Source organism: Scyliorhinus torazame, chromosome 21, assembly GCF_047496885.1.
Source record: "Scyliorhinus torazame isolate Kashiwa2021f chromosome 21, sScyTor2.1, whole genome shotgun sequence".
In the NCBI taxonomy this organism is placed as follows: Eukaryota; Metazoa; Chordata; class Chondrichthyes; order Carcharhiniformes; family Scyliorhinidae; genus Scyliorhinus; species Scyliorhinus torazame.
The window spans coordinates 115,249,907-115,276,998 of NC_092727.1; the positions used below are offsets into that span (position 1 = coordinate 115,249,907).

General features: G+C 46.8%; 1 protein-coding gene across 1 annotated transcript in view; it reads left to right on the forward strand.

Moving 5' to 3' along the window:
• kcnh4b (potassium voltage-gated channel, subfamily H (eag-related), member 4b) overlaps positions 1-27,092 on the forward strand; it is a 237,984-nt gene that overhangs the window by 78,958 nt on the left and 131,934 nt on the right. The window contains exons 2-3 of the mRNA XM_072487319.1: positions 19,451-19,684; positions 25,620-25,751. Coding sequence (XP_072343420.1) covers positions 19,451-19,684; positions 25,620-25,751 — 366 coding nt within the window. The remainder of the gene's footprint in view (positions 1-19,450; positions 19,685-25,619; positions 25,752-27,092) is intronic.

Below are 27,092 nucleotides of genomic sequence, written 5' to 3' on the forward strand. Positions count from 1 at the left end.
CAGTCCCACCCTCCCTCCCTCTGGCGCACCCCACAGCCGCCCCCTTCCCAGGTGGATCGGTTCTTCCACCAGCCCCGTCTAGCCCCTGCCCACTGGCGCACCCTACAGCCGCCCCCTTCCCAGGTCAGTCGGCCCTTCCACCAGCCATGTCTAGCGGTGATGAAGCTGCCACAGAAGCCAAAACCACGCTCACGGAGTCACAGACGCCCAAACCTCCACCGACATCACCACCAAAGCTACGACGATCGCAGGAGACGACCAGGGCCCCCGATCGACTAATTGCTTCCTTTTGTAATGTACATTACTGTTGTAAATAGTTAAGAGTTGTAATGAGGCAAAACGCTGTACGAAGGCATTACGGTACCTTCATAACTGTAACTTCGACCACTTTTACCACGTTGTAATACGAAGCCACCACCCCCGCTGGACACTTTTTTAACAGGGGGTGAATGTGGCAGTCTGTGTTCGGAGGATTACGGTACCTAGTAATGCCGGAATACCATTGGTGGAGAATGTACTTGTTCCCTTTGGATAAGCTTGTATGTTAGCTCTGCCTTGCAATGCGGGGTATAAGAGCCCGTGCTGCCCCAGCAGCTTTTGTCTGTACCTGCGCTGCTGGGAGAAACATCTAGCGTATTAAAGCCTTCAATTGTCTCCAATCTCGTTTCTGAGGTTATTGATCGTGCATCAAGGGGTAAACAAATTCACGATAGAAGAGATTGCGAATGGCGGGGGTTAACTCTACCTCTTGTTTGAGGTTTCTGAACGGTATCTGTCTAGAATTCTTTAGATCAAGTAACAGGTTTGTTTCATCAGTTGATGAAGGAGTTGCGCTCTGAAAGCTGGTGATTCAAAACAAACCTGTTGGACTTTAACCTGGTGTTGTAAGACTTCTTACTGTGCCCACCCCAGTCCAACGCTGGCATCTCTACATCTTTAGATCAATGCATTGCTCCACTTCTGCTGAGCAGCTAAGGGTCTGTGGTAGCTGCTAATTATGGGTTAAGCCCGAAAAGAACCATTCCAAAATGCAGGCTAAATTACCACAAATTACCATGGCCACATTTATCCATTGACCACTCAAGCCTCCTTAATAGTAAAGTCACAAACAAAAATAAACTGCACCTTTGAAATAAAAATAAAAAAATGCTGGGAGAAACAGGTCCATCAACATATGCAAAGAGAAGTGACAGGTTAATATTTTGAGTGTTGAAATGAAAACTGTAAGATGACTGTTAGGTTGGAAGAGAGAAGAACAACATTCGCGGAAAGGAAGTTAGTGGATTGATTGATCTGCAAATTGTAGGAATCTAATGAATGATATAAACAATCAACTCCTGAAAGATGTTGAAATAACAAATCGATATGCTAACGGCTTCCATGTCAAAAAGTAATAGAGAAATTCACACAAGAGAAAAGGCAAGATGAGGAATATGGAACAGGCGCAATTCCGAATTGAGAGCAAAGGATCAGGAAGAAATGCTAATTCCAGCAATCCTCAAAAGCAAATGAATCCATAAACCAGTGCTTTCGGTATAGACTCACCTCCCCAACAGAATGGTGTCCTGATAAACAATCCACACTTGAAATGTTATTAAAACAAACATCCAGCTCACAGGGCAGATTAGTTATTGCTTCTAGGCATTGCGTTTATCACAGTTGGAGTACATAGGAGGTTCAGGACAGAGTGGCAAGAGTCTGAATGGGAAGCAGGTTAAAATAATGAGTCTCAGGGCAATGGGGGTCACATCTGGAGGTTTTTTTGACAAAGCACTTGTCAAATCTGCATCTCATGGCCAGCACCTTGAGAAGAGAAGGCAATGTACTTGATTAGAGCGGGCATTGTCAAAGTCGGGGGCGTGACCGCGGGTGGGAGGGTCGCGAATCTGTCCGCCGCGGCGCTCCCAATTGTGCAAATTCACGCGCAACAGCCGCGGTGCGAATCGCGCGCTGCTGGTTTCCAGGGGGTGGGGGAATCGCGTGCGGGGCGGCGGGGCGCGATTCGCGCGGTGCCCCGGAGATTCTCCCACCCTGCGTGGGGGGGAGAATAACTCCCCCGGTGTTTCATCTGGAACAGCAGATGGCTGGGGGGGGGGGGGGGGGGGGCTTGAATGGTGTAAGAATAAAAAAAGCTATTTCTTGATAGGATAAAATTCTCCATAAGTGGAGAGAAGAATGAAGGGAGGATGTCTTTGATTCATACTGTAGATGGTGGAAATTTGGACAGGTAATCTATGTAAATAAAGAATTTGGTGGGTGGAAGATTGTTGAGAAGGTGGTGAATGCATAGATACTGAAAACCACACCAATGTGTCCAAATGCCTTACTGACCACAATTGAGAAGAAACCCAGGATGCAGATTTCAGAAGCTCTGGTACTGAAACTGGAGTCATCGGGCCATAAAATGTCAAGGATAAAGAAAATTGGGCGAAAAAAATAGTCTTTAAAATAAATGGTATGCGAAGAAATATAAGCTAAGTTTTGCAAGTTTAAGGTCAAAAGGAGCCCTTGGCAGTGTTCAGTTGTTCTGTGATTGCTTCTGTAAGTCTGATAACTGATCTGTGCTCACTGTGCTCGAGGGTTATGTCTCGGTGTTGACTCAAAGCAAAGCGGAGTTGTAAGCTTGAGTGCAGATATTTTGTGAAAGCAGAGATATTGGGGGTGATTCTCCGAGCCCCGTGCCGGGCCAGAGAATTGGAGCAACCGCGCCACGACGCCCCGACGGCGGCGTACGATTCTCCGAGATGCCTCATCCTCACCTCACTCAACGCAGCTGACTCGGTTGAGAGGATATGGCTATAAATGCCCAAAGTAGTCCCCCCATCAGACCTGGCCAAAGACAAAGGGCTGGATTCTCCCAAAATAAGACTATGTCCCCACGCCGGCATAGAAACGGTAGAATTTTAGTCCCGAAATTCCTATTAAAAAGTTGAACTAATTCAATGCCCTGCAGGGTGCTAGCAGGGAGCCGAAGTACATCTCGCAGCTTTAACTGCGGATACGGACCCTCTGCACTTCCGATTCGGAGTCTGCACATTCGCACGGCGGCGACATCCGGCAGCCATGCCGCGCTCCAGGCCAACATGGACCGTGGAGTCACACAGGGAAAGGAGATCCCCCCCCCATCCCCGACCAGTCGTGTGCCCGAGCCTGAAACCGCGCAGATCTAATCCCCGGTTGCCTATAATCCCACCCCCCCCCTCGCCTCCGATCCCCCCCACCAGGGCGGCTGCGGACTCAGTCCGCAGCCGCCACTCCGGCATCCCGACCGGCAATAGGGGGTTAGTTCCACGCTGTCGGGAACTCGGCCAGCCGGGAGCGGAGGATTGCTGGGCGGGCCGCTGGCAATGGGCCCCCAGCCGCACGGCGTACTCCACGGTCATGCCGATTTTCGGGTCCAAACCTGCTAACAGAAAAAGGTGGTTGTCGCAGATGGGGGCTGGTGAAGACTGGGAACAGAGCTTGAAATGCGGCTTGAACTGTTTCCAAATTCTCAGGGTGGACACCACCACTGGGTTCAGTGAAAATCTCACCAGAGAGAAAGGCAACGTGCAGTAACTATTGCGTGAAAGCTAGAAACAGTGCAGGAGCTCCTTCCATTTCTCCCCAAATGGAACCAGGATCGCTAAACCACAACAATATCTTCTGAATATTGGCTGCTTAAGAGTAAAACGATAAACTGCGGAGGGCCAAGCCCCCCAATTGTCTGTCTCTTTGGAGCTAAGCCCCACGGATTCTGGGAGTCTTACCTGATCAAATAAAGGAGGACATTCATTTGTTGACTTTAACAAAAAAGGACTTGGGGAGAAAAATGGGGGGACTATGAAAAAAAAATAAACATCTTGGGAGCACGTACATTTTAATAGTCTGAACATTACCCAACAAGGATAGGGGGGGATAAAAGCAAATCTGAAACAAAAACAGAAAATACTGGACAATCGCAGCAGGTCTGACAGGTTGGGACTCATCCCTTTCGGCTTTGAAACCTGGAGCGAAATTCTCCATCCCGCCCCGCCACATTTCTGCCCCGACCGGCCGGCGGGAGTCTCCGTTACACCGGCCGGTCAATGGGGTTTCCCATTGTGGGGCAGCCCCACGCCGTCGGGAAACCCCCGGGCGCCGGCAAAACGGAGACTCCCGCCGGCGGAGAATGACGCCCCACAAACGGGGACCAGACGGAATACCACTCGTGGGGGTCTCCCAGGGGATCAGAGGCCCCCAGGTACATGCCCTTTGGGCAGGGTGGTACCCTGGCACTGCTGGTGCTACCTGGGCACCTTGGCATGGCCAGCCCTGCAGCCTGGCAGTGCCACCTGGTGCCAGACTGGCACTGCCAAGGTGCTCAGTTGGTACTGTCATCTGTCAGGGACACTGCCAGGATGGCATGTTGGCACTGCCAAGTTGCGAAGCTGCCATTTTTTATGTGCTGCCGATCGGGCCGTGAGTGCCCTGCACGGGTGTTGTGGGTGGGGGGGGGGGGGGGGACCTCCCATAGTGTGTTGGGCTTGGGGGGGGTCAGGGGTCACGTCGGGGGACTCGGAGATCAGACACCATTAAAAAATGGCGTCCTGATCTATCGCTTCACTGAGGACGTCTGGCGAGCAGAGCTCCTCGGTGTGTAGAACGGGGCTATGTCCGGCCTTGGCTGCGCGTTCCCGGCTGAGGCCCCTTATTTAATGTGAGTGGCATTGCATCGCCATGAGTTTCTCAGCACTGTGAGCACCAGGAAACACGCTCGCTATGGGACTTTGCTCCCATTTAATTGAACCACACCCTAGAATTCTGTATGCCATTTGAACATTTTGAATTTGGATAATAGATCCCAATTTCATAGAATTTACAGTGCAGAAGGTCTGGGGAAGGTAATGGACATTAAAACAATACTCCATTGAACCTCTTCTATAGTACCAGGGGCTGATTTAGCACAGTGGGCTAAACAGCTGGCTTGTAATACAGAACAAGGCCAGCAGCGCGGGTTCAATTCCCGTACCGGCCTCCCCAAACAGCTGCTGGAATGTCAAGACTAGGGGCTTTTTACAGTAACTTCATTGAAGCCTACTTGTGACAATAAGCGATTTTTATAATTGAGTTTCTCTGTAGCCACTTACACACACTTTTCTGAAGCTCCATGAAGGAAGAAGAGTTGTGGTTGGAATGCATCATGGTGTAATGATGTCCTTGATTTTTATTCAATTCATTGTTCAGCCACTCCAGGAGCTTCCCATTATAATCACAAATCTTCTGGCACGGATTTTTATGATTTATTTTGTCTTGTTCGAATTTCCTTTCGATCCAGCCCACATCCTGGTCACTCTACTTCCCTGACTGAGCTAACCAGGTCCTAGTCCTCTCAATGCACTGTCCCTCTCACAGAATTGACAGGTTGTGCACTGAAATCTCACCACGAGGAATCCATCTGCTTTCCAGCTCTATACTTGCTGGTTCAGCACTCTGTCTCCAAACCTTTTCTTCTCAGTCAGCACACTCTATTTCCAACACTCTCCGTGCTATGACTTTGTTGCAGTTTGGCTAAAATCTTGAAGGTTTTCTCATGCCATGCACCATTATCTAAGGTCATCTTATCGTACCTGTATTTAAACTTACTATCACTTGCCTTACCACCATTGATCACCATGTTGTGTTAGTAGAATGACATAATACCTTGAACTTATTTACTGTACATGATCACAGAAGCATAGAATTTACAGTGCAGAAGGAGGCCATTCGGCCCATCGAGTCTGCACTAACTCTTGGAAAGAGCATCCTACTCATGCCCACACCTCCACCCCATCCCCGTAACCCAGCAGCCACACTTAACCTTTTTGGACACTAACGGCAATTTAGCATGGCCAATCCACCTAACCCGCACATCTTTGGACTGTGGGAGGAAACCGGAGCACCCGGAGGAAACCCATGCAGACACAGGGCGAACGTGCAGACTCCACACAGACAGTGACCCGAGCCGGGAATCGAACCTGGGACCCTGGAGCTGTGAAGCAACTGTGCTAACCACTATGCTACCGTGCTGCCCTAGAACATACAGTGCAGAATGAGGCCATTTGGCCCATCGAGTCTGCACCGACCCACTTAAGCCCTCACTTCCACCATATCCCTGTAACCCAATAACCCCACCTAACCTTTTTGGACACTAAGGGCAATTTAGCATGGCCACGATACATGATATTAAGCATGGCATGATACAAGGCACCAATCGCTCATATGGGATTGAGTAAACACAGTGTGGGTTAATTTATTAAGATTGGGTACACGAGAACAGTTCTCCATAGGTATAAAGCTTGAAGGCATCAGAGCTGTGTATGTGTACTCTGCTCAAAGCAAAAGCGAAACTAAGACTGGATCGGATGACTCGCTTTTTAAAATTGTGAGTTGTGATGTTGGCTTCACTGGTTATGCCAGCATTTATTGCCTATCCCTAGTTGCCCTTCAGAAGATGGTGGTGAGTTGCTTTCTTGAACCACTGCAGTCCTTGAGGTGTAGGTACACCCACTGTGCTGTTAGGGAGGGAGTTCCAGGATGTTACCCCAGCGACAATGAAGGAACGGCGATATATTTCCCAAGTCAGGGTGATGAGTGACTTGGAGGGGAACCTCCAGGTGATGGGGTTCCCAGGTATGTGCTGCTCTTGTCCTTCTAGATGGTAGTGGTCATGGTTTGGAAGGTGGGGTCTAGTAACCTTGGTGAGTTACTGCAATGCATCTTGTAGATGGTACACATGGCTGCCACTTTTTGTCAGTGTTGGAGGGTTTGAAAGTTTGTGGAAGGGGGAGCAATCAAGCAGGCTGCTTTGTCCTGAATGGTGTCAAACTTCTTGAGTGTTGTTGGAGCTGCACTCCTCCAAGCAAGCAGAGAGTATTCCATTCCACTCCTGTCTTGTACCTTGTAGATGATGGACAGGTGGGTCAGGAGGTGAGTCACTCGCCACAGGATTCCGAGCCTTTGACCTATCCTGTTAACCACAGTATTAATATGGCTAGTTCAGTTTCTGATCAATGGTAAGCCCTAGGATGTTGATTATGGGGGATTCCGTTCTTGTGATGTCACGCTGGTATCCCTTAAAGGAATTTTACAGTGGGGGGGGGGGGGGGGGAGGACCGGTTTAGCTCAGTTGGCTGGATGACTGTTTTGTGATGCGGAGCGAAGCGCGGGTTCAATTCCCATACTGCCTGAGGTTATTCATGAAGGCCTCACCTTCTCAACCTTGCCTCTCGCCTGTGGTGATCCTCAGGTTAAACCATCACCAGTCAGCCCTCCCCCAAACGGAAAAGCAGCCAATGGTCATCTGGGACTACGGTGACTTTACCTTTACTTTATTACAGGGGCATTTGGAGCTGGTCCTGTTCAGGTGAAAATACAGAAGGACATTATAAAAAAGTGCTGGAGGAGGCTTGAGAAAGTGAAACCATCAAAGCATAGAGGCCAACAGAGTTTTGGAATTAGATGGGCAGAGAATGGACAAAGCGGAGAACAGAGAAGAAATTAGTTTTAGCAGAACAAGTGAAAATATTTAATCCAGCAGGCAAGTCTTGTTAGGGAATTTGAGTAACTTGGTTGTATGGGGTTGGGAAACTGAAGTTAGAGGCAGTAGGGGAACATTACTCTAAGAGAATGGTTCCAAAAAAATGGTGCGTTGGTGTTTCGTAATGGAATCACAGTCATGGATAATTCACTCAGCTCTTTTATTTGAATAGATATTGTGCAAAAAGACTGACAAACATCTGAATGTCTTATGAATTTCAAGTACAGTGGAATGCAGTTCAGAAAATCAATAGAACTTGCCTTGTCTGGCGATCAAATGTCTCTAATAACAAATTTAATAACAAATTGAAAATAGCAGACAAATCAAACTAATGGGGCAATTCTAGTAAACAGCACTGTGATGGGAATTGGCCAATTAGTGCATAAGCTACAAAAGCACGATGTATATTTAAATGAATACCTGCATTAGTGTGCAATATTTCCACTATTGAATAGTATTTTTACATCAAATCCAAAAGTGGTACCTTGCATGTTACTTATAATTCTGTATTTTGTTACAGAGATCACAAGGTTAATTTAAACCTCCGTCAGAAAGTTTTTTGATTTGTTCCCCTCTTTTTATAAACGTTGGCGTATTTCCCAATCCCTTGATTTTGGTGCAATCCAATTCTCTGTTCATAACCCCACATCAAACTCGAGATCGGATGAACTCAAAGGGTTAGTTTATTTGCACACACACAAAACATGAAAGAGGGTTCACAGTGTCCCCCTTGCCTTCAGACAGTAAAGAGTGGATAGAGAAAAGTAGGATTTACAGGGTTGAGACCACAGAGAAAATGAATATTGTTTCACGTGGGTTCCAGAGTCCAGAATCAAAGACCAATGTAGTACTCCTTCATAGATGTCAGCAGGTTAAAAACCAATGCTGTATAATTCATTTTTCCAGTGGTGTTGACTTCACACAATGACATAAGTATGCAGAAATGAATCGGTCTTGTAGGTGATGGTACAGAATTTCCAGCAGAAGCAGTGTAGGTGGGGTCAGGTGTCCAACCTTGGGCCAGAGCTCCTTTCCTGAGAGGCTGCCAATTAGATGGTAAACAGAAGACTGAGCCTTGTAGTTAAGCCAGGCACTATTAAGCCAGAGGTCAATGTTACATGACTCCCACCTTTCCACACTGTCATTGACAAAGGTTATATATCCCTCACCTGAGTCCCCAAGGTTGTTAAATGTCTCAGCCATTAAGAATTGAACGAAGACTGTGGAGCCCATGTCTTAGCAGATGAACAGACTCCTGTTGGCCAGCCTGGGTTCTGAAATGCAGATGGCCTTTGCAGAGCTCTCTTTGAATTTGGCCTTCGCAGCCCACAGGGGCCGTTAGTGGATCCCCCGAGATAACAAAGTGTGAATTTCCCCGATACTGCCAGGCATCTCCTTTTGTTCAGGGGTCACAGACAGATATAGATTCAACCATTTTGAGGATGTTTGTTTATTTTTTTTAAATTAGAAATAACTATGAGGGTAACTAACGATATTTTAATAAAAATATACACTGTGAGCTTTTAATCACTCACAATTGTAACAGCGCAGACATAACGGAATGGAAGAATTAATATGAAAGCACAGCCTCCTAATGTATTATTCTGGCAAATATGTTGTCCGAGGCCTATGCATTCTGGTGAAGTGATGTGGGTTTCTCTGTGTAGGACTAGCCTTGCTACAGGACCCCAGCAACACACCTCTAAGCAGCCACAACTTGCATTTATATAGCGCCTTCAATGCAGTAAAACATCCAAGGCACTTCACAGGGGCCTTATCGAAATTTGACGCCAAACCATATAAGGCAATATTATGACAGATGACCAAAGGTTTTGTCGAGATTCTAAGGATTGCCTTAAAGGAAAACTGGAGCCATGTAGGGCGGGGTGTCCGGAACTTAAGTCCTTGGCAGCTGAAAGCACGGCCTCCATCAGTGGAGGTATTAAAATTGGGGATGATTAAGAGGTCAGAACTGGAGGGGTGCAGATATCTCATAGGGGGGTTACAGAGATAGGGAGGGGCGACGCTATGGAGGGATCTGAAGACACGGATGAGAATTTGAAAAATTAGGCATTGCCCAAGTGAGAGTAAAAGTAAGCATTGAAAGTGAGCAGTGGGAGTTAGTTTGAGTCAACATATGGGCAACACTGTTAACTGTGAGTTTAAGTATAAGCTCAGTGGAAGTAAAATAAGTGGAAGATGGGAGTTTTATCCTGTGTACCTCCTTTCAATAGTTAATATAGGCAAATACTTTAAGTTGCATTGCGACTTCCCATTCCGCAAACCATTTATCTGCTTTCTTGATGATGTGCCAGAACCTTTGTGGGACACAGCTTACCACTGCACTACTACACAGTCAGTAACATCAATCTCCTCCTGCCTGACCTATTTTCTTTCTGGTCCGAGTGTTTTCTATGGTGTGGATTTTCATTGAATGGTTTTATTTAAATGCTGCTAACCTCAGTGGGGATAAACTGTTTGGAGGTGATGCTGAACCCAGCAGTGTAAGAGAGCTGAAAAATCATTCACCTAGAGCGTGTCAGTGGCATTTGTCATTTTAACAAAGTTTGCTCATTCACCTCCCACATGCTCGTCTGCTTAGTAATCGGTCGAAGACATGTTGATATCATTATTCAAATTCGAAAACAGGGTTCCAAGTGTTTAAAAAAAAAAAAATCCAGAAAGGAACTAACTGCTCTTTGGCAGTGGTGTGTTACAGTTCATTCAGTAAGCCCAAGCTGCTGTGGCAACATGTACTATTCCGCCTGGGGTTATGACTAGTAATGGTAAAGGCTCCACCTTGCTTTCATCAAATGGATGACCAGGAATCTCTCACACTGCTATTGCCATTGAACAAAAAGATTTGCAAGTTGAAACTCAACCTGTTAGGAGGTCTTGTGGCGCAGTGGGTAGCATCACTATCTGTGCGCCAGAAGGTTTGAGCCCCACTCCAAGGTAGGTACATTCGTAATGCGGCCAAACAGGTTGAGTATCAAATGCTTCCAACGCACACCAATGCCAAATAATAAGAGCGGGTGGGATTCTTGATCACCCATGTTTTTAATTCATTCATGGGATATTTGTGTCATTGGCTGGGCATTTATGGTCCAGCGCCAAATGCATTTTAAGAGTCAACCACTTTTCTGTGGATCTGGAGTCATATGTAGTCCAGACCAGGTAAGGACAGCAGATTGTCTCCCTTAAAGGACGTTGGTAAACCAGATGGGTCTTTACGGTAATCACATTAGACTTTCATTCTAGACTTTCATTGAATTCAAATTTAGCCATCTGCTGTGGTGGGATTCAAACCCAGGTCACAGGGCACTACCCTGGGCCTCTCGATTACTAGTCCAGCGACAATACCATTGTTCCACTGCCTCCCCATATGATTTTAGCTCAGTTGGCTGGACAGCTGGTATGTAATACAGAACAAGGCCAACAGCATGGGTTCAGTTCCCGTACCGGCTGAGGTCATTCATTAACGCCCCGCTTTCTGAACTTTGCCCCTCGCCTGAGGTGTGGTCATCCTCAGATTAAATCATCACAGTCAGCTCTCCCACTCAAAGGGGAAATAGCCTACGTTCATCTAGGACAAGGATGAATTTACTTCCATTTTTACCATGTAGTTGCAATGCTGTTCTTTGCCAGGTACCTCCCAGGTGATGGGAGAGGAAACAGGGGAGATTGGCCCTGGGTGTCATTTATTCAATTTAGTGACTGGGTTACCAGAGTTATTAGCGGTGATTTTGGCAGATATGGTGACACCGTCCCTTTCTGAATGTGGTTGCAAATTATGAGCCCAGATTCCAAATAAGGAGAGTGCAAAAATACTTGCATTTATATAGCAACTTTTCCCAGTGGCCTGCACCAGAAGTCTCAATTTGAAGAACCTTCGAAGTGTAACCATTGTTGTCGTGTAGAAAACGTGGCAGCCAATTTGTACACCGCAAGCAGCAATGTGATGGTAGCCAGGCAATCCTGCGGGATAAATATGGGCCAGGACAACAAGGATAACACCTCTGCCCCCCAATGGTACCTTTTACATTCATCTGAGAGGGGGCCTCAGATGAAAATTTGAGGAATGACACAACCTCCAACAGTGCAGCATTCCCTCAGCACTGCACTGAAGTATCAGCCTGGGTTTTTTGCACTTCAGTTATGGAGTGGAACTTAAACTCTCAACCTCTTGACTCAAGAAGTAAGACGGCCAGTCATTGAGCCACAGCTGACACTGAACAACTGGCCATTTGCTTACATCTTGTTTCATGTAACGATTACGATCCCGGACCTGACCCCAACATTTGCTAAGATACTGGACAGGAACCACAATCTTTTTTTAATTTGTAAAAACTGTGAAGAAAGGATATTTTGATCCAACTGTGATTCCGCACACAAATAAGGCTATGGTATCTTAAAACAAACTTTATCGTTAACAAGTATTAAACTGCCTTAACATCACAGAAATATGGCTTACAATTACGAGTTGAACAATGCTTAGCAATAAAAGGAAACACGTTAACTTCTAACTGACACCTTCCCGATCACGAATCAAGCAAAATCCATCACAGGTCAAACCCACTTTGAAATAAAATTTGCAAACACAGGATTACTTGCGATACTCTGGATAGGGAGGTCTTTGAAAGACTGCTTGAATAGAGAGAGAGATCCTTTCAGTAAACAGCCTGCAGATCACTGTCTGTCAGATTAATGCTAAATCTGACCGCCTTCTGCAAAAGCTGTTGTTCAGCTCACAGCTTTCAAAAGCTAATCTGCAACTGCCTGCTACAGACCTGGCTCCTCCTATTAATGACATCATCATCATCCAACTTAATTCCCACGACCTACTTAAGTTTAAACGAAAGGGGCTGGATTCTCCGATTTGAAGACTAAGTGATGACGCCAGCGTGGGAACAGTGGCGTTTTACGCCTGAAAAAATGGTGCCAAAGCTGCACCGATCCTCCGACTGGTGAGAGGCTAGCAGGCACGCAGCGCTGGCTTTACCTGCGGATACGGCTGGAGAATTGCCGGGTCCGTGGCCGCCACTCCGGGTTCGCGAAAAAAAGTTGGGTAAGTGTTCCATGCCGTCGGAAACTCGGCCCATCAGGGGCAGAGCATCGGGGGAGGGCCTTAGGTGACGTCCTGAGGCCGTCCCGACGGCATGCGGCGTACTCTGCGAGTTTTCGAGGGGGCGGAGCATTGCAAAAGCGGAGCTGCTCCCGATTCCGGCTCAAACAGTGATTCTCCGGCTGATCCCCAAACGCGATTTTGGCACCGGCGACCGGAGAATCCCGTCCAATGTCTCTAATTATCTACTCCCTAGGGAATCCCCCAAAACCACAACAAAATCCTATTAGGCCTCTCCTTGTAAACATAAACATGGTTGGAAAGAATGATGATCTCAATTTTACAACATCTTAATTGCATCTTTTGCAGCCACAAAGACTGTCTGTCTTTTATGGTTTTTTAAAAATACTGCAGCTGATCTATACACACCCTAACCCAGGCTTTTAAAACATTACCGCACCAGATACGTATAATACAATATATATATACCAATTTCTTACATTCATCGCATAACCAATGTAGTATTTGACGGTGCTGGGTATGTATTTCCAAGTTAAGGGCAGAAACTAAAAGTTTTTTTCAAGTGTAAATATTTGTTTTATTTAATGAACTACTACACTATATTAATGCTATTAATATCTCATAAACTGTTGTGTTACAACAAATTCACAATGAATTACTTTTTGGAGTGAAGGAAATGTTCTGCAGACAATTCTCGCACAGCCATGCCCAAGCATCAGTCAGACGACCAATCTGTTTTTTAATGATAACTGCTGGTTGTTTTTTGACTACCTGTTTTCCATCAGCGGATATAAAAGTTGGACAGAGTGTGTCATGGAGAGATGAGACTGAATTTTACACTGTGGGCAGGACCCACCCTCCCAACATCAACAATGGTGGCCAGCCTGCATGTTCCTGACCAGCTCAGGAGCCGTTAGCCAATCAGAGGGCTGGCAGCTCATTGGCCCTGGTGTTGCCACCAGGGGCAGAGGCCACTGTTGGGACTGCATGCAGTCCTGAAGAGGACACACTCGCGGAGACTGAACTTAAAGGGAAGACCTGGGTCTCGCCAGGGGCCATGCTGGAAACCCCAGTGGATGGATTGAGGCACCAGAACATAGAACATAGAACATAGAAAATACAGCACAGAACAGGCCCTTCGGCCCACGATGTTGTGCCGAACCTTTGTCCTAGATTAATCATAGATTATCATTGAATTTACAGTGCAGAAGGAGGCCATTCGGCCCTTTGAGTCTGCACCAGCTCTTGGAAAGAGCACCCTACCCAAACTCAACACCTCCACCCAACACCAAGGGCAATTTGGACATTAAGGGCAATTTATCATTGGCCAATTCACCTAACCCGCACATCTTTGGACTGTGGGAGGAAACCGGAGCACCCGGAGGAAACCCACGCAGACACGGGGAGGACGTGCAGACTCCGCACAGACAATGACCCAAGCCGGAATCGAACCTGGGACCATGGATCTGTGAAGCAATTGTGCTATCCACAATGCTACCGTGCTGCCCTTAAGAACAAATAAATCTACACTATATCATTTTCCCGTAATCCATGTACCTATCCAACAGCTGCTTGAAGGTCCCTAATGTTTCCGACTCAACTACTTCCACAGGCAGTGCATTCCATGCCCCCACTACTCTCTGGGTAAAGAACCTACCTCTGATATCCCTCCTATATCTTCCACCTTTCACCTTAAATTTATGTCCCCTTGTAATGGTGTGTTCCACCTGGGGAAAAAGTCTCTGACTGTCGACTCTATCTATTCCCCTGATCATCTTACAAACCTCTATCAAGTCGCCCCTCATCCTTCTCCGCTCTAATGAGAAAAGGTCTAGCACCCTCAACCTTTCCTCGTAAGACCTACTCTCCATTCCAGGCAACATCCTGGTAAATCTTCTTTGCACCTTTTCCAGAGCTTCCACATCCTTCCTAAAATGAGGCGACCAGAACTGTACACAGTACTCCAAATGTGGCCTTACCAAAGTTTTGTACAGCTGCATCATCACCTCACGGCTCTTAAATTCAATCCCTCTGTTAATGAACGCGAGCGCACCATAGGCCTTCTTCACAGCTCTATCCACTTGAGTGGCAACTTTCAAAGATGTATGAACATAGACCCCAAGGTCTCTCTGCTCCTCCACAATGCCAAGAACTCTACCGTTAACCCTGTATTCCGCATTCATATTTGTCCTTCCAAAATGGACAACCTCACACTTTTCAGGGTTAAACTCCATCTGCCACTTCTCAGCCCAGCTCTGCATCCTATCTATGTCTCTTTGCAGCCGACAACAGCCCTCCTTACTATCCACAACTCCACCAATCTTCGTATCGTCTGCAAATTTACTGACCCACCCTTCAACTCCCTCATCCAAGTCATTAATGAAAATCACAAACAGCAGAGGACCCAGAACTGATCCCTGCGGTACACCACTGGTAACTGGGATCCAGGCTGAATATTTGCCATCCACCACCACTCTCTGACTTCTATCGGTTAGCCAGTTCGTTATCCAACTGGCCAAATTTCCCACTATCCCATGCCTCCTTACTTTGTGCAGAAGCCTACCATGGGGAACTTTATCAAATGCCTTACTAAAATCCATGTACACTACATCCACTGCTTTACCTTCATCCACATGCTTGGTCACCTCCTCAAAGAATTCAATAAGATTTGTAAGGCAAGACCTACCCCTCACAAATCCGTGCTGACTATCCCTAATCAAGCAGTGTCTTTCCAGATGCTCAGAAATCCTATCCTTCAGTACCCTTTCCATTACTTTGCCTACCACCGAAGTAAGACTAACTGGCCTGTAATTCCCAGGGTTATCCCTAGTTCCTTTTTTGAACAGGGGCACGACATTCGCCACTCTCCAATCCCCTGGTACCACCCCTGTTGACAGTGAGGACGAAAAGATAATTGCCAACGGCTCTGCAATTTCATCTCTTGCTTCCCATAGAATCCTTGGATATATCCCGTCAGGCCCGGGGGACTTGTCTATCCTCAAGTTTTTCAAAATGCCCAACACATCTTCCTTCCTAACAAGTATTTCCTCGAGCTTACCAATCTGTTTCACACTGTCCTCTCCAACAATATCGCCCCTCTCATTTGTAAATACAGAAGAAAAGTACTCATTCAAGACCTCTCCTATCTCTTCAGACTCAATACACAATCTCCCGCTACTGTCCTTGATCGGACCTACCCTCGCTCTAGTCATTCTCATATTTCTCACATATGTGTAAAAGGCCTTGGGGTTTTCCTTGATCCTACCCGCCAAAGATTGTTCATGCCCTCTCTTAGCTCTCCTAATCCCTTTCTTCAGTTCCCTCCTGGCTATCTTGTATCCCTCCAATGCCCTGTCTGAACCTTGTTTCCTCAGCCTTACATAAGTCACCTTTTTCCTCTTAACAAGACATTCAACCTCTCTTGTCAACCATGGTTCCCTCACTCGACCATCTCTTCCCTGCCTGACAGGGACATACATATCAAGGACACGTAGCACCTGTTCCTTGAACAAGTTCCACATTTCACTTGTGTCCTTCCCTGCCAGCCTATGTTCCCAACTTATGCACTTCAATTCTTGTCTGACAACATCGTATTTACCCTTCCCCCAATTGTAAACCTTGCCCTGTTGCACGTACCTATCCCACTCCATTACTAAAGTGAAAGTCACAGAATTGTGGTCACTATCTCCAAAATGCTCCCCCACTAACAAATCTATCACTTGCCCTGGTTCATTACCCAGTACTAAATCCAATATTGCCCGTCCTCTGGTTGGACAATCTACATACTGTGTTAGAAAAGCTTCCTGGACACACTGCACAAACACCACCCCATCCAAACTATTTGATCTAAAGAGTTTCCACTCAATATTTGGGAAGTTAAAGTCGCCCATGACTACTACTCGCCCATGACTACTACTCGCCCAAGAATTACGATGGATGGGGGGAAATGGAGGACCTTTGGAAAGGAGGTGCTCACCCTTAACCTCCTGCCCCCCCCTCGCCTTTTTTGTACAGATTCACCTGGTAGACTGCACATTTACGCTCGCCTATCGTGCTGCGATTTAAATCCTATTTGTGATGGGATAATGTTCTTCTGCAGCCATTAACTGCCCATTTATGGACCTCAGTTGTCCCACAGGTGAGCGGGCTGCCCTATACATCCCCTTTTGCTGGCAGTCTGCAGCCAGCGTAGACAGGACTAGGTAGGCAGCGAGCATGGTGCCATGCCACCTCACCTGTCATCCCACCTCCTCCCCCAACGCCTGGTAAATTCCCAGCCATGATTTCTGATCACCCTTTTTCTGCCTGCACCCAGCTCAATAACCTAATGTGTATGTTGCAAGTCACTTTTAAATTGGTTGTGACTCATACAGTAATTTTGGCCTGTTGAACTTAAAACCATTGGGTGCAATCTAAATTTAAAAAACAGAGTCCATTCTGGGTGGGGTTATAGGAGTCGTTCCCGACGCTTGTAGGCAGCCCATTGTGGGCGGGATGCAGATTGCAATCTCTGTGTAATGACCATCGGGTCTCCCAGACAAGGCCTCTCGCTGGATCTACCAGCCACGTCACATCCTGATTCTGGCAGAACACGGCTGGTAAATCGTGCCCCATTTAAAAAATTTGGATCATCTGAGGTAATGGGCACAATTTATCGGAAATGAAACAGAGTCCCATGTCAAGCACATTTAACCGCTTGTTCCCCGGTGCTGGCAGTGCTGAGAAAGACCCCACTAACTAACGGGACTTTGTTTCGTTTCAGGATCTCAACGGGGAACGTCTCACCGAGGCCGCACTTAGTCCCATTTTTAAATGGCGTCCCAATCTCGAGACCCCCCCAAAGTGACCCCCCCAGTACACCTATAAGGGGGGTCATCAAACCCTCCACTCCCCACGTAATAAGGGCATGGCACCCCCAGGCTCAATCCCCGGTGTGGGCAAATGCCACCTGGGCACCTTGGTACTGCCAGCCTGGCACTCTGACAGTGGCCTTTCCAGCCTGTCAGTGCCAGAGTGGCACCCAGGTGGCATTGCCAGGGCACCTGGGTGTCATCAGGGGTGCCAGGGTACCACCCTTCCCAGACCCCAGCCACCCAGGTGCCGGTACGCCTGGTGCCCGTTTGTGGAGACCAGTACGAACCGGCGCTCGCTCAGGTCTCTGAGGCGTGGGGGTTACCTTGGGTAACTCCGGCAAGTGCATATCAAAATGTTACTCACTGCTCATTGTGGGTGGGGTCCAGGTTGCGGCACCTTGAGAGACCTGGCAAGCCGGGTAGCTCCCACGAGGGGCCACCCGTGAGATTTACCGGCTGCGTCCCTGTTCAGGCGCGGCCGTTAGATTTTGTCCAATGTGTACTTTTGTTTTCTTTTTAAAAAATAATAAATTTAGAGTACCCAATTCATTCTTTTTCCAATTAAGGGGAAATTTAGCGTGGCCAATCCACCTACTTGCACATCTTTGGGTTGTGTGGGTGAGACCCATGCAGACACGGGGAGAATGTGCAAACTCCACACGGACAGTGACCTGGGGCCGGGATCGAACCCGGATCCTCGGCGCCGTGAGGTAGCAGCGCTAACCACTGCGTCACCGTGCCGCCTGCTGTCCAATGTGTACTTGACCACTGTTGTCATTCCATGGATTCTGTAGTCTCATCAATCTAGTGTGCCTGTCAGAAAATGTATTGCTGCCTTCACGTTGGAAGGAATAAATGTTGGAGGAGAAGTGGATTTTATATTGTTCTAATTTTTTGAAAACTCTTCAAGCGAAACATAAGAGTGCCCAAATCAATCTGCGAATGTAAATTGGGGCTTAATATAATCCCTATTTCAAGCTGTGTTATGAAAATGGTCCCCAAATGATCGCAGCAGATGTGCGGGGTGGCGAAAGGGCGGAAATAATAATTTTGTCATTGTGTTCCTGCCATCGAGTTGTGGGATCGCCTTAATGGACTAACGGTTCTTTTTCTTTCACTGATTATCAGGTTTATGCTTACCTTTGCAGTGATCAGTTTTCTTAGGTGAAGAGTTGTTAAGGCAGCAGCACTTCGACATAGTTTTATATACTGTTGATGTAGTCAATTAAGCCTGATTTTCCACTTCTGTGTTTAAACTTACAGTCACGCTCACTAACTAAAATATCAAGATTCGTGATGAGCCAAGACCTGTGTTTTTCTCACTAAATTGAACATCACTGCGCAATAACATTGAATGAGTGCTTATTATTCAGCCAGTGCGATTTTAGGAAATTAACATTGTCATGAATTTTAAAAATATCTATTTATATTAGAGTTTGATAACACTTTACAAGTAACGGAACAGCATTTCCAAAGCACAACTGGTACTGTGCAGCACAAATATTTCTGCAAATTTCAGAACAAGCAAGACAGAATAAGTTCAGAACTGTCCTTAAGAAATACTGCTTCCAATTTTAACACCGGATCAATTAGAAAACGGGGTGGGGGAGAGAGGATGAGGCCATTTAAACATAATAGGCTAATATGTCAAGCTGCACACCTTTATGTATGGCAAGATCACAACTTACAAAATGGCTCATGGGAAATCTTGCATGACCAGGTCAGACAAAGCGGAACCTATAAATTTGAGATAGGTGTCCCATCCCTTACGGAGTGGAGACTGAGAACGGATCACAGACAATAATTCCATAGGGATACAGTCCATGTCCATTTTATGCCAGTTTTGAATTGAGTTGAAGGATACTTGTCACGGATCCAGGAGCGGAGGATATTTTTACAAGCTGTAAAAGTTAGGATGCCTTTTTTCATTTGATCAAAGATTTCTAATTGGTCTTTTCCATTTTGAATTTACAGACAGCAATTTTATCCTTGCGAATGCTCAAGTGTACCGGGGCTTTCCCATTGTCTACTGCTCGGATGGGTTCTGCGACCTTACTGGCTACGCCCGCACTGAAGTTATGCAGAAGAATTGTGGGTGCCAGTTCCTGCATGGAGCAGAGACCAATGACCAGGTTTCCGTGCAGATTGATAAAGCACTCGACAGCAAGCAGGAGTTCCAAGGCGAAGTGCAGTTCTACAAGAAATCTGGTAAAATGTTTAGTCTTGGCGAGCATTGCGCGCTCATCTCCTCTCATTGCATGACTTGTGATAAGCTTGTGCAACGCTTTGTTTCAGATTTCCTTCATTTCGTTAACCAGCCAGAATAATTTATAACGACAACGTTGTCAGCCCCGAAGGATTGGACTGGAGACGCCAGGAATTGATGGTCAATCTCCAGGACACTGCTGTGTCAAACCCTGGGATATTAAACAAACTTGTTTTTTTTTGTCTTTTCTTTGAAAATTTATCTTTGCCAGATACAAAAATATTGGTTAACAGTCAAACATCATCCAATTGGGCAATGGGTCTTTTTGCTTTCCAATTAGGGAAGATCACAAGGATGGATGTGTCAGCTGACTAATGGCAAGAGAGCATCCTGTGAGGGAACGTCCAGGAATGCATTTAATCACAGTTAGCAATCCTAGGCTAATATATGGCAAAATGTGTGAGAGTATACTTCACAGTGTAATACACCTGGCCACCGCATAGGAAGTGTTTTATTGGTGCCTACGTTTTCGACAATCATATATATATCTTGCTAGAAAATGCCACTTTTGCTTCAAGTTTCGAATATACTCCAGGCAACCTTTGCCTGAGATGTCAGCCTCTCTCATTTGATCAGGGTCCCCTGGTTAAACCGGATAATGCTTCTTGTACTTGCCCTCTTCACCAAAGCCTGCTGGGAGCAGTGTCACTTTTTATCAATTGTCCATGTTAGGTTTTTTTTAAGTTCTTTTGTTTTAGACCATCACATGTTACCACTGCCCTCACCCCTAGACAACCTGTCTAAAAGCTCAAAGCTTGCATGAAGCATTTTTGAGCATTTATCAGATCCACAGAGAAGTTACGGCCTCTCAGCCCTTTCGAAAAAAGCTTCCAACATTCTTATTGTGATATGTAGTCACTTTCATCCCGAAGGCTGCAACCCTTTAAAGACTGCCTTTTGATTCTATTCTGTGGGACTCTCTCAATTCTGCTCCCTGTACAAGGCTCCAGAAGTGTCAGCATTGTACTTAAATGATATTTGCTGTACAGTATCTTGAGGCCAGCTCATCATCATTCTTCCAGCAGACAACTTTAACTGGGATTGTCCAATGACCCGCATCAAGCTCCCTCTGTCCAGTATCTATGTTTTATCATTCTGTTTTCGATGCTTTTTTCTTCATATGCCACTCCAGTGCAATAGTTGTTGGTCCCCTACTTTATGGAATACCTTCCACTCTCTAATACCCTGAAAAAATTCAAGCACAGATTTTAGTTTCCCAATAATTTGCCATCCCACTTTTCTCAACAGATATCGAGCTGGCTTACTTTTAAACATGTCAAATGAGTTGAATCAAATTCCTTCTCCAGGAATCTGTTGCAGTGAAAATAAGACCATAAGACACAGGAGCGGAAGTCGACCATTCGGCCCATTCACTCGCTGGAACTCCCCAGTGTAGCGAGAGATCAGGACACCATTTTTAAATGGCTCCCAATCTCTGGAGCACCCGACGCAACCCCCGACCCCCCCGCCCCATCCCCCAAGCCTCAACTCACTATGAGGGGGTCTCAGGGCCCCTGCACCCACCTCCAACACCCGCACAGGGCACCCCAGCCTGATCGGCACCGCGCTAAAAATGCCAGCTTGGCACCTTGGCAGTGCCAACCTGGTACCCTGGCAGTGCCCTGCCAGTTGGCAATGCCACCTGAGCACCAAGGCAGTGCCAGGCTGGCACCCAGGTGGCACTGCCGTTAAATCACGCTCATTATGTCTCATTAAGGTCATCTTTCATTTCTCTGAACTCCAATGAGCACAGTCCCAGCTTCCTCAACCTCTCCTCATAAGAAAATCCCTCCATACCCAGGATCAACCCAGTGAACCTTCACTGGACTGCCTCCAATGCCAGTAGACTTCCTTAGATTGGGGGGGGGGGGGGCAAAACTGTGCAGAGTATTCCAGGTGTGAAAATAATTAAGTTCAGTTGCTGACCCTTTCTTGATCAGTCAGTCCTCAAATATTTGGAAACATCCTCAACCCTTTCGAATGCAGCTGGATTGTTTTCAAGTCGGGGTGGGGGAGGGGGTAGCAGTGGGTGGGGGTGGGGGGTGGGTGGGGGGGGGTGAAACAAACAATTGGGCGTACTCTAGAAGTGCCCACAGAATTGATCTGTTAACCGTAACCTTTGACTCCTGTTGGCATCCAGAATTTCAGTGCCCTTCAGAAGCCTTTTGGATTTCGTGTATCTTCCAGAGATGTCAGAGGGATGTTCTCTCAGATTTGTTTTGCCACCTAATTTTATTAACTTAACTACAGAAGCCACTCACAGCAGAAGCTAGAAATCCAAAATGCTTTAGCAAACGCTGAATAGGTTAGGCTACTGTGGTGAACCACTGTATTATATTGTACTTACTGTTCTTACTTATTGTACTTACTGTTTGTTACATGTCTGGGTTTGTCCCTGCTGGCTCCGCCCCTCGGGCACAAGTATAAAGGTAGCTAACCTCCAGCCCTGCCCTCATTCTGGGACCGGCTGCCAGCAGGTGTCTTTTAGCTGATTAAAGCCACAGTTTACTCTTCCGACTCTCGTCTGTCGTCATTGATGGTACATCAGCTACATCTGTGTAGAGAGAAACATCGTTAACATTTCAGATTGAAGACCTTTGGCCTGAACATCTGCCTGATCTGCTATGTACTTCCAGCACGTTCTGTTTATATTATTTTCTGAATTATACCAGTATTTTATCCATTTTCATTGTTGTATTAAATTTGGTCACAACTTAACAACAGAAGGCAAACTGGGTAGCAATGACAGGACTCTTTTTTAAAGGAAGTCACCATTTTAATTTATTCCATTTGCTTCTTTACATTAAACATATTCAGTGAAGAAATGGCTGGACGCACCAAATTGTTTAGCGATTTCACGCTGGGAAACTTTTGAGATCACAATTACTTTCACTTTATCGGCTGGAGAAAGGGTGACTTTGTTTTGAGGTACTGTAATCGCTCATCACCGTAACAGTACGAGTCTCTGCTGCAGCTTGTTGCCAAAGAGGTTTGTACATCGTTAAACATGGATAAATTCAAAGTATCCCCAAGCTTGTGCATCAGTGATTCATGAGGCATTTTCACACCTGAACAGAAGTATGATTTACATTGATTGCCAAAAAAACTTCAGCACCAGCACCTAATGAAGTGAAAAAGCCTGTGAAACATCACCAGTTACTGTACTGGACAATTTTCATACCCAGTCAAAACACTTGTTTAAAAAAAAGAGATCAGTATATCGATTGGCAAAGGGAGCTTCAGGGAGGCAAGGTAACACTTAATTAAATGAATAAATCCAGGTTTTTGAAATTCATTCAAACATTTTATTCATTTAACAAGGCAGCTATCATTGGGAAAGATAGAAAAGGGACGTGTGTGTGGAGAATTTATTCTGAAACATTTTATTCTTTGTCATTTATTCAACTTAAGTAGACTTGACTATACAACCTATCTGTACATTAAGGACATCTGGATTTACTACACTAACAGTCATATAATGTTATAGATTTTAAAGTCCAACATTGGGAAAAATCCTCCGCCTCGCCCGCCCGTATCGGGGTTACTGATGAGGCGGAGAACCCAGCGGTGTGAAGAAAATGGGATTGGTGCCGATCTGTTTCTGATGCTCCAGCCCCCCCTATGATGTGTGGATCAAGGCTAGCACCCCGCAGCTGCGGGAGGATGCAAATGGGTCATTAAGACCCATTGCATCCACTGAGCAGGCTGGGCACGCATGAATCTCTGGTCATCTGGGCCGAGAATCACATGGGCGAGAATCACTACTGCTCCTGACAAGCGTGGCCCTGATGCGGTGGACTTCACGGTAGATCATAGGGGTAACTCTTGAAGGGAGTTGCCCCCAAAGTCCATCTGAGGGCCACCCTCCCCCCGACAATGCAAGAACTACCCACCCAACCCCTACCAGAACCCCCCCCCCCCCCTCCCCTCACTGGTCCCCTCACCAGAGACCCCCTCTTCTAATGTGCTTCCTGACAGGGGTCTCTTCTGGGGAACTTACTGAAAGGGGTCTCTGTTCTGGGGGGCTTCCTGATAGTGGTCTCTCTTCTGGGGGGCTTACTGAAAGGGGTGTCTCTTCTGGAAGGCTTCCTGACATGGGCCTCTCTTCTAGAGGCTTCTGACAGGGGTTTCTTTTCAGAGGGGCTTCCTGCGGGCTCTCTTTTCTTTTTTATTTAGGGGGACTCTTAAGGGGCACCATAGCAAAGAGGAAGGCCAGTGAACCCACCGCATTCTGGCCCTTTGTTAGAGCAAACCAGAGCTAATCTCATTGCCCTGCTTTCTCCCCTTATCCCCTTCATACATTTATGCCATTGTTCCTTAACTAAAATGGTCTTTGGCTCAGTAACTCCCTGTGCTAAAACAACAACATTGGGCAGCATGGTAGCACAAGTGGATAGCACTGTGGCTTCACAGCACCAGGGTCCCAGGTTCAATTCCCCGCTGGGTGACTGTCTGTTCGGAGTCTTTACGTTCTGCCCGTGTCTGCGTGGGTTTCCTCCGGGTGCTCCAGCTTCCTCCCACAATCCAAAGACGTGCAGGTTAGGTGGATTGGCCATGATAAATTGCTCTTAGTGACCAAAAAAGGTTCGGAGGGGTTATTGGGTTACGGTGATAGGGTGGAAGTGAGGGCTTAAGTGGGTCGGTGTAGACTCGATGGGACGAATGGCCTCCTTCTGCACTGTATGTTCTATAACCAGCTACAGAGAAAATGCTATCCTAAACTCTTTCCTAACTCCGGCACTGGCAGTTTGACCTGAGGGCCCTTCCTTTGAATACTTGGCAACCAGAGGAAATAGTATTTTCCTGTTCTATCTAAGCCATCTTTATCATTTTACAACCCTCCTTTCATGGTTTCTCTTAGCAATCTCTCCCCTTTGGAAAATAATTAGCACTGCTGCCTCACAGCGCCAGTGACTGTGCGGAGTCTGCACGTTCTCCCATGTCTGCATGTCCTCCGGGTGCTCCGGTTTCCTCCCACAGTCCAAAGATGTGCAGGTTCGGTGGATTGATGACGCTAAATTGCCCCTTAGGGTGGGGTTGCAGGAATAGGGCGGTGGATTGGGTCTTTGTAGGGTGCCCAAAGGGTCGGTGCAGACACAATGGACCGATTGGCCTCCTTCTGCACTGTACGGATTCTATGACTCTAGTCCCAGGATTTGCTGGACAGCCGGAGGCAACTGCTGGGGCATTTCAAGAACAGCCAACAGAATTCAGATATGTCACCAGGAAAGTGGTGTGTGGCCTTGCAATCGAGGGAGGGAGGGAGGGGAAGCCTATGGCAAGAGACTCCTCCACCTTTTGGCTCTATGTAAAGTAAAAATAGTGGGTCCCTCTAATCCCTGACCTCTGTTCTTATTAATTTAGTGTGGATGGAAATCCACAATGTCTTACCCATGCAAAACTCTGGCTAAAATAGCAATTGGCACTGAAGAATGGTTGAATCTTGATCTGTATATTCAAAGAAGAGCCTTGCTGTTTTCCAGGGCACGTCCTTCCCACCTACTCAGAAGAATAGGCTACAATTGTAACTACAGGAAGACGGGAGAACGCTGTTGGTATCAATTGAATCTGTTTAGGAAGTTGCGATACCTAGGGGAAAATCTTTTACAGAACATCAATGATCTGAATTAAGTTGGCAATCAACTCAACATTGGGAAGAACCTTTGCGGTTATACTTACATGCTACCTACACTAAACCATTCAATGTATGATAATTCAAGAAGGAATCATTTCTACGTTTTTTTGTGGGTGTTTCATTTTTGAACAGGTGTTTGTGCACATCCCTCGGTGAGATTGCTGAATCAGAATTGCCACCTTCAGAATACAACATCTCGCTAAAAGCTGTTGATTGTTCTCTTCTCTGCTCTCCACTTACAGGCACTGCATTCTGGTGTCTGCTTGACATCGTACCCATTAAAAATGAGAAGGGGGAAGTTGTGCTGTTCCTGGTCTCCTTTAAGGATGTCACAGATTCCCGAGGCAAAAGCCACCAGGGAGATGGGAAGGAAGGTAATGCGACTTGATACGATTACTTGCTCTTTCTCCGTTTTTACACAAAGGTTTTCACTTCTGTTCAATCTGACATCAGTTCAACATTCGCAGAAACAATTGTTTCTTGGTAAAGGCGCAGTAATTATATTGTTATCCCTTTAGTATAGATATGGTGCTGCATTCTCCGCCGCTCACCGCCAGTAATAGAGTTCCTGATGCGGTGGCTTCCCCCCCCCCCCCCCGCTGATGCCGGGTTCGAGGTTCATGACCGACCAGCAGGAGGGTGCAAGTGTATTTGGATCCTATTAATGGGCCATGCACCATATTCGCCACGCCTGCCTGAAATTCTGGTCCTCTGTGCCGGGAATCATATGGGCGAGATTGGTACATAAACATCAAGCTTTGATTGACAGCTCCTGGACCACTTCAAACAGAGTTTGAAGGTGTGGGGGGGCGGGGTGGGGATGGGTGGTGGCAGTGCTGAATAGTGTTGTGGGGGTGGTAGGGGGGGCTCAGCTGCGGGACCTCTCATTGTGGCGGCCCAATAGTGGGGTTCGCTAAGGAATCCCACACAATCCGCGCCATGCAAAAGTTTGCATGATCAAGAATTGGGAATGGCTTCCTGATTTGTGCTTCCAGTGGGACTGCAAATCAGGTGCAATTCAGCTCCGGCGAGAGAACACACAGCTGGATTCACCAATTTTGAGGCTATGTCCGGAGCATATGTCTAGTCTTGTGACCAAAAAATCGGCACCTCCCCCGCACCAATACTCCGCCCGGTGGGGGACTAGCAGCTGCACCACGTAAAACCCCCGGCTTTGCCTGCAGATACGGAAGGAGAATTCCTGGTCCGTGGCCACGCATACGCATGGCGGCGACCCCCCCCCCCCTCCCGCCCCGACTGTGGCGGCGCTGGATTCGCGGAACTTCAGACCACAAGTGATCCACGCTATCAAGAAGTCGGCTCATTGGGGATGGGGCATCGGGGAAGGGCCTTCAGGTGACATCCTGAGGACGTTCCAATGGCGTGCGGCGTACTCACCAATGACGCTGTTTTGGAGGGTGCGGAGCATCCGAAAATCGGCGCCACCCCCGATTTCAGCGTCAAAAGGGATTTTCTGGCCACCGGAGGATCGTGGCCGTTTTACACCATTGTTTCTGTCGTAAAACGCCACCGTTCCCGTGGGAACATAGCCTCAGAATCGGAGTCTCCAGCCCCTTGTTCTTTAGCTGCAAGGTTCTAACTATTAATATTTTTATAAAGTTGCTTTCTGAAAGTTTGTCTTTCAAAGGGATTCTTATTCTTTCCTGCCCCAACAAATTTTCAACCGTGCTACAATTAGCATCTTTAATTTACAC